Source organism: Dreissena polymorpha, chromosome 13 (assembly GCF_020536995.1).
Source record: "Dreissena polymorpha isolate Duluth1 chromosome 13, UMN_Dpol_1.0, whole genome shotgun sequence".
Classification (NCBI taxonomy): domain Eukaryota; kingdom Metazoa; phylum Mollusca; class Bivalvia; order Myida; family Dreissenidae; genus Dreissena; species Dreissena polymorpha.
Window position 1 is genome coordinate 17856004 of NC_068367.1, and position 8727 is coordinate 17864730.

The 8727-nt window shown below is 38.3% G+C and overlaps 1 protein-coding gene across 1 annotated transcript; it reads left to right on the top strand.

Annotated features, from left to right (window-relative positions):
- The first annotated feature begins 529 nt into the window (after positions 1 to 529).
- LOC127855610 (uncharacterized) lies at positions 530 to 8297 on the top strand. The gene is made up of 2 exons (XM_052391356.1): positions 530 to 653; positions 4419 to 8297. Exon 2 carries the CDS (start codon positions 5206 to 5208, stop codon positions 7630 to 7632), a length of 2427 nt encoding a protein of 808 aa, XP_052247316.1. The 5' UTR covers positions 530 to 653; positions 4419 to 5205; the 3' UTR covers positions 7633 to 8297.
- The last annotated feature ends 430 nt before the right edge of the window (positions 8298 to 8727 follow it).

Below are 8727 nucleotides of genomic sequence, written 5' to 3' on the forward strand. Positions count from 1 at the left end.
CGTCATTATGAGAAGGAAACTATCATTGGTGGATAAAATGGGTCAGCGTTGTTTGTACCGAGGAATGTGTGGGGTTTTCAGATTTTAGCAACAATCCACAGGCGCTCGATGGCAATGTTTATTATTATTATTTTTATTTATTTATTTTTTTAGTTACCCGTTGTTCATTGTATTGCATACCCATACTAAATCAATAAAATTCTTCCGACAAAACGTCTTCTTAAAAAAAGATAGTTCGACTATGTATATAGATAATATCAATATACATACTTCATAGTCGAACTATCTTTTTTTAAGAAGACGTTTTGTCGGAAGAATTTTATTGATTGAGTATGTGTATGCATTATAATAAACAACGGGTAATTAAAAAAATTATATATAACATTTCCATCGAGCGCCTGTGGCACAATCCGGGATACGTCCATTGCGTTAAACGGTAGGGGAAGTAACCGATAAGATTTTCCTTGCAACAACCACGATATTTGCCGCCCTTTAAAACGTGATATCGTTACGGTTTACCTGTTATCGACCTGTGTTTACATGATACGCAGGTATTGTCAGTTCACCATTCAAAATGGCTACTACCAGGATATGCGTTTACATCATGTAACAAATTGGAACGTTCGAGACGGTTTAAACTTAACATATATAAGGTAATGAGTTTTGTTTCGTGTGTTTATAACATTTGCAGAAGTATAGGAGGGTAAATTGAACTAAACTTCGTCAACACAATTGTTGTACATGTCGGTTTAATATCGAACGTTAAATGCTACGAATGTATAAACAGGCTATATCATATTTGTCACTTTCTAATCTTTTTAAGACGTGTTATTGACAACTAAAATTATCCAATTATATGTTTGTATTCCATATGTTACCATGTCTGAATGCTGTTGTCTGATATTAACAACAACATAATTCGTTTATTAAAAGAAACAAATCGTCAAATGTTCTAGATATTTGATCATGCTAATTATAGCTTAAGCACGCGCCAGCCGTTTTGTACTGTAAAGTTCTGGACGTTACTTTATTGCTGTATTGTGCTGTTTTGTACTGTTTGGGCAATCGGTCACTTGCCTTAAATAAAGGACCAACTAATTGTTTTAATGAAAATTCAATACTGCTCCAGCAGCTGGAGTTTCACTTCTTTATATTTATAACCTCCAGTCTGATAATTGCTATGACAAGCTTCTACTGATCATCGGCCATCGACACTTGTTAGTTGTTAGAATATTGTATATCGTTCCTTATTTATAAAATGTTAAAACACGGCGAGAGGTGTTTTTATTTTGTTTATACTAAGTAAATCCAAATATCGAACAATACATGTTTATTGAAAGATATTTGGATTCTGTATACAAATGGAAAACGCATACTTAATATAGTTGAATTTAATGGATTTTTATAAAACAAATGTATACATGTAGTTTTTAAAAAGCAATAATTGCATAATGCTATCTTAATTGGTGACAGGGTACGACTTATACTATCTATGAGCATTTAAAACTTTGTTTAAGTTTTAAGGCTGTAATGTACACTATCATTAAAACAAAACCGTTTTGCTGATGGTATATATCAAGGAAATAGTGCAAATTTAGTGTTTTATTATGCGGGTAATAAGTACAGAGATAAGGTATACTATTGCGCAGTATAACTCTGATATATATGGTCACATAAAATATTACATAGTAAAAATGCACTGTCTTGCAGTCCATCACGAGATCTACCCAGTGCCCCAGATAATTATTTGGGAAATAGGGTTTTCACCCATTGATTTTGAAAAATAGGGTGATTTCATTCTTGAAATAGGGTGAAATTAGTTAAAAAATGCATACTTTTAAATCATTTCTGCTTTACCTATGTTGAAGCTGCACACTTGTATTGATGCAATAAAACTGTAAACTATCATAATTAACTTTAATAAACTGATGTTTCATAACATCTTTAATCCTTGAAACTGTCCTTAAAATAAACTTAAAACTAAAAAAAATCGATAACACGAATAATTCGGCACTTATTGGCTCTTGCTTTCTTGTTTCGAGGAAGTTTGTGATTGACAGATATTTTGGCGCAACAATAGCGGACGTCTTTCGACCTCTCTTTGGCATTTTTATTTCGCATCGTAATATAAACTGACAGTACAGACGCTTTACAAATACACGCACAATGAGCGACGGATTAAGTCAGATTGAAAACGCATGTATGCCCTTGTCAATATTATGGTCAAACGCTTTATGATATCTATGTCTAGTCCGCAGAGCGTTTGAATAACTTTGCCTGTTTTTCTGCTCTGTCATCCAGGCGCTTGCTGAATAAAAGCGTCGCCGCGTTACGATAATAATTTCAAGAGAAAATACCGAACAGGAGCAAAGCATTTTCGATCGAAGCTAGTGTGTCGTACGCATCGAATTTTACGCTTTTGCGTAAAAATCAAATTGATAGCGTTTTCAATACGCATGATATTGAATTTCTTTGCGTTTTTTAACATTTTAATAGGGTGAAAGACGCAGATACGCAGCTTATCTGGGGCACTGGATCTACCCTTTAGCCCAGTGTCGATTCTAAAATAAGTAAAACTTGAACAATAATTATAAACAAATTAATATAATTTATCTCTGGCTGTAATTTAGATCTGATTCGGATCAGCTGTTGACATTTATAAGTGGGTGTAGAAATTCTGAATACGATATAATTTGATACAACATCTCGATTCGCACGTTATGAAGAATGAGGTCATAATATTTATTGTAAAACACAGTATTTACAACCAGATTTTGCAAAAAATAATGTTTTAACATTTATTCATAGTTTGCTTCAAACGTTAACGTGATTTGTTTTATCTGTCGAAGACGATTTTTGCTATCGATATTCAATAATATGATGCCTGCGGGCGTAACGTTTCGAAACGCATGCTTTTTTATGGGCGTGACAATGTATTTGCCCGCTTATAGCTCGTTATCTTCATCGCAATCAACACTAACTATTTAATGTGTGATTGATGAACACGAAACAAGCCCCGGTATTGACAGGTTCAAAGCTATTTTAGCTTTTGTTTCGGCGATGGTTGATGTAAACCATGATATGTTTGAAATAAATGTATTGCAATTTTAAAGTGTAAGGGCATTGTTAACAGATCTTGTTCATGTTGAAGTATGCCAGTCAATGTCTTAACTCGGCATTTTTAAGCTCACGAATTGAAAAGGTCAAGTATAATAACCAAACAAAGATCAATATATAAGGAATATGAATTGATAAACTCCCACCGGTCATCCGATATAACCAATCCGCCGTTCCTGAATGTACGTTAAAGGTGTTATTTTCTTCGTTAAATCGATCTAAGAACGCTCGCACACATGAACGAAAACAACAGAAACATTACAAAGTTAAGCCATAATTTCGCTGTTAAAGGGACTTTCTCCTTACCCAAATATTTAAGTAGAGCAGCTGACAACTATGTGCTCTTAGGCCAGAAAAAAATGCCCGCTTCGGGTCGCTCGACCGTGTCTCCCGAATCGGCGCCGACCCTCAACTTTTTATTGGGGTCGCAATTTTTTTACATCGTTCATTTTGGTTCATATAAGATGAAATATCATGCAAACAAAGCATATATATACATTTATTTAATGCTTTCCGGTGGTTTATAGAGAAATATCAGTGAATTAAAACTGATAATTTCACTGTTTCAAACAGTGAAAATTATCAGTGAGAATTATCGATAATTTTCATTGTTTACTGTGAAATGACGTCATTTTTTTGACGAAATGACGTCATTATCCCAGCAAAATTCGTTAGTTAAACTCTTGAACAATGTATATAAACTGTGAAAAATGCATTAAATAAAAAGAAAATTTGTTGGATTCGGTGGATTATCGACTTTAATTCACTCGTGATCATAGAAAACATATATTTTCACTCGTGGCTGCGCCACTCGTGAAAATATTATTTTCTATGATCACTCGTGAATTAAAATCGATAATCCACCGGATCCAACAAATATCCTCTATGTACTTCTTATTATAAGCTTAAGTAGCCTTCCATTCTAGTACACCCCCCCCCACACACACACAAAAATCCCTACCTACCGACCCTGTTTTTTTGCCAAGGACCCCAGAAACGGACCTATTTTTTTGGCCTTAGTACTGTTAAACCAGATTACCCAGAAAGTGTGAGTGCTTCACTTACAACATTAATTGTATATGAATAATGTTGAAAAATGAAATACCAGACTAGCACACGATCATGCAAAAAGGGGGTTTATACTTAATGTAAACAAACTTAACATTACTATCATGCATGTGCTGGGAGTATAATCAATTGTTGTCCATAGCTGCTTTAAAAACCGAGCAATTTTGAAAAGTTTGAGTTTAAAACGTGATGTAGTTATTTTAGTAATGACAACTTGCCTTATTTGATTTCAGGTTAATGTCATTTAAAAGTTAAACTGATGTGCGGATGACAAAGGAGTACATAGCGGAACAGGCCCACCACGAGCGTGTGTAATAGCGACCTTGTTATCGAGCGGCTGATTGTGAATGAACGGCATTCTTCCGGAAATCAATTGAGAATCTCGCGAGTCTGTTCACCGCAAGCAAAAGACATTTGGTGTAAACAAATACACTTAACCACAGCCATATCAGCTTATTTTGTGAAATTAATTCTCGTTTTTCTCTCTGGATGAGTCACGCGGTTTTGTAAAGTGATCGTATGGATTTTTAGTTTGGGGAAAAATTAATGCATTAATTTTTCTTTAGATGGCGAATGAATCACTTCGCTTTTAGATAATTTGACTGAGGTTGATACGATTTGGGACAAACTGTTGATAGCGGATCCTCACTGATATTTTGATGACATTGGTGGATACAATTATAATAACAAAAATCCGAAACGTAGATTTTCTCCAAGCAACATTTTGAATGCAGACTTTACATCTAACGTATGAAAGACAGCTTTAGTGAAACTTATTGTCGTTGGATCAATACATTACGAACATATAAATTATGTTGTGCAATCTCAATATTCATTATCGGTTCTCAAAGAAACTGGTAACTCATTATTATTAAAAAAGGTGTATATTTTTGTTTACTGTGGTGTGCGTTTGAATGAATGTTAACGATTTACGAAAGCATGCTTCAAGACATTTATCATGCAAACTAAATATGTTGAAAGTAAGTCTTCGCTGATTTGATTTAAATATAAAGACTAACTATGGCAACAGCACCAGCGGTACCGGCTAGACCGCTCATTAAGAATCGCCAGCCACCCCCAGCGGTGCCTTCACGTTGGGGATCATGCGCAATTCACACCGGAAGCACTAACATGGCCATTTGTAAAACGTGCGCGGTCTTGCTATGCAGTGAATGTCTTTCTAACGTGCGGCTGGACCACCCTGATTGCTCTGTTCAGGCTCTGAATTCGGATCTCCATTGTTTGCTACACGAACTAACATCTCGTCTAATGCTACAGATGGACGAGACGATAGACGCGATGACGAGACTTCATCGCAGTCTGGCCTCCAAGCGTCAGCGGATGGACGCAAAACGGAGTGAGACGACCACGGAAGTGGAACGATATTTCACGAAATTAAAAGAAAAAATGGAAGAAAAGCTGAAGAGAGAAAAACGCGATCTCCTAGAGTTGCTTAATGCCAAGGTAGCAGAACAGGACTCAGTAATATCTCAAAATATCGAAACCTGTGAGAAAGCATTAAGGACGTTAGAAGAAAAGAAAACCGAGCTGGTCAGTATGGGTGGCATGAACGATCATGCTCGTGGGTCTCCGAGCAATATTTCAATAACGAGTATAAAAACTGCTCTGGCTACCTCGGATGAAGTTAAATCGTGCCTGAAATCGAAGACGGGGCTTGAAGACGCTCGTAACAGTTTCATGGTCATCCGCTTCATTGTGGACTCCGACGCCGAGGAATTTATGCTCTCAAAGAAATTATCCGCCGTGGAGGTTCTGAACTCCAAAGCAGAGCATCAAGACCAGGGAAATCTAGAAGAAGAGAGAATTAACGAGGCAGCACGGACTGTGACCAGTGAGCACAGACAACGTAGATCTTTAGAAGGTGAACTGATGCATTCTGCAAGGGAATTGCGGGTTGTCTTGCCGGCGGTTACCAATAGGTCATACAGTGCAGAGGTACTAATACCACTGAATCCGTCATCTTCGAACGAAACCATGAACCAAACGGCCAGAGTTGCCTCAGGAGAAACATCGGCAAGACTAAGCGTTTCCTCTTCGCCTTCCAATAGCGAAAGGTCTTTACTTTCAACATCGAATAATCAAAACAGTGACAGTGACGTCGCTCGCCAGTCTTCTTTGCAGAATATTCGCATGAACGCAAACTATGACGTCGCATTGGACGTATCGTCTGCGTCCAGTGGACATTCTGAGATTCAAGATTCATCGCCAATAGCTCTTGCATACACGACGCTTACCCCTTCGTTGTCGCATCCAGACATAAGAGACGGTTGTTTACCGGCTGATATTGATTCCGTGGCAAATGCGGAGCATATATCGCAGATTTCAAACGAAAGCGCTGATAACCAGTCAGGCATCACAGGCCACGAAGAAGACGATCCACCGCCTCCGTACCCTGGTCTGCCACGCGCGTCCCCGAGACCGAATGAACAGCCGCCTCCATATCCGGGACCCCCGCCGCCGCCGTATTCCCAGACAGCGGAGCCGCACTCGTCACACGTATCACGCTCAACTTCCGCTGCAAACATCTGCGATCTTCAACAGGATTCCCCGCGTCCGCGAGGCAACAAAATAACCAAAGTTTTCTCCGTTACTGAGGTCTACGACAAACGTTGCGCGGGGATATTCGCTCTGGCGGTTGTGAGAACCAATTGTTTCGTTGTAGTTGACAGATGGAACCGAAAATTAAAGTATTTTAACTCTGCTGGTGATTCTTACGGTGGTCTCATATTCCGCGAGGAGCCATGGGACGTAACTCTGATAACAACAGATCTAGTGGCTGTAACAGTACCGAAGTTAAACACCCTTTATAAGATTCAAGTGACTGACCAAAGTGTGGTTACCACCAGCACGGTTCGGACGCTGCGCAGGTACGCATGCGTGGCCTATCACGGTTCTAATGAAATGTTTATATGTGGGCAGGTCCCACAATTCGGAGAACCTGTGATTGACGTCATAGGGCTCTACGGCGGACCGATATTGCAGTCGTTTCGTCAAGATTCCGTCACACGACGTGACTCGTTGACGTTCTCGTATCCACGTTACGTTAAAGTGACGGACGACGGTATAGTGATCGTGTGCGACTGGAACCTGAAGTGTCTCATGTTGTTTAAAATGGACGGCAGTTTTGTTGGACGATATCGTGGCACCGTCGAGTTCCCCCTAAACGAACCGACGGGAATGACGTATGACGCCGAAAAACGTGAGATTTACGTCATTGACTCGAAGCACACCAGTTCCGCTGCCGCTATCCACGCTGTCTCTTTGACGTGTGAATGTAAGGATATCATTAAATGGGACAACGAGCTGCGAGTGGCTCCCGCTATCTCGGCCTGTGAGCCGGGTTTTGCACTTGGCAGCAAGAGCGGCGCGATCAGCCTGTTCAGGCCAGTCTGTCAGATAGCATTTCGCACTGAAAGCGAGCTCTAGGATCTATCTAATATACAGTGTTTTCTGTTACACATGATTGCTTTATTATAAGATCTGACGAAATATACTTGTTGTTTTTTTCTAACAGACTATGAAAGAATATTTGTTACATTCATTTATTATTTAGGAATTTTTCATTGGACATGCCACAGTAATCACGTGTGATAGTTTGCTATGATATGTATTAAATGAGGCTGGGCACACCTTATTTTTTGAACAAGATGTATACTGTCAGATTTGAAAACGTAAATGTATAACATTTTAATTGTGTACGCGTTATTACATGCTGTTTTTTCCATAATATGTATTGTCTAATTGTTGCATACATTATTATTTAGGCTGTTCACCACTGTATGTTATTGACATGAAATGTACTCAAAATAACAATGCGCTTATTTTATGCCAGCCGCCACGTTTCGTATAGTTCATGTGTTATATTTGTCTATACTCGATTTGGATATGTTCTTATCCCTTTAATTTTAATGTAATTCTATATTGTTTATCAAATACACAACAATTAATTTTTGTTATAAACATTTCTAAATCATATTTTGAAAATACTTATTGATATAATGTTCAATTATGCTCATATTAATCAGAAGTTTTATTGTTATTAATATTATCATTTGTTGTTTAATGCTGGTCATAAATATATATTTACTGTTCGGCATTGTCTTTGATCTATGTATCCGAGAATTATATAAACATTGCATAAAATTCATACATTCATGTGGAAAGACTGGATATGAGCCGCACTGTGTGAAAACGGGGCGTAATACATGCGCGTAAAGTGTCGTCCCAGAATAGCCTGTGCAGTCAACACAGGCTAATCAGGGGATACTTTTCGCGGGTATGGCTTTGTTCATTCTATCAGGACGACACTTTCCGCTTTTATGACATTTTTCGTTTAAATGAAGTCTCATCTTAGCAAAATGAAAAATCCAATTTATGCGGAAAGTGTCGTCCCTGATTAGCCTGCGCGGACTGCACAGGCTAATCTGGGACGACACTTTACGCACATGTATTATGCCCAGTTTTGTCAGAACGCGACTCATATGTTTTTATACATACGCGTTTTTTACATTGTGTAAACTT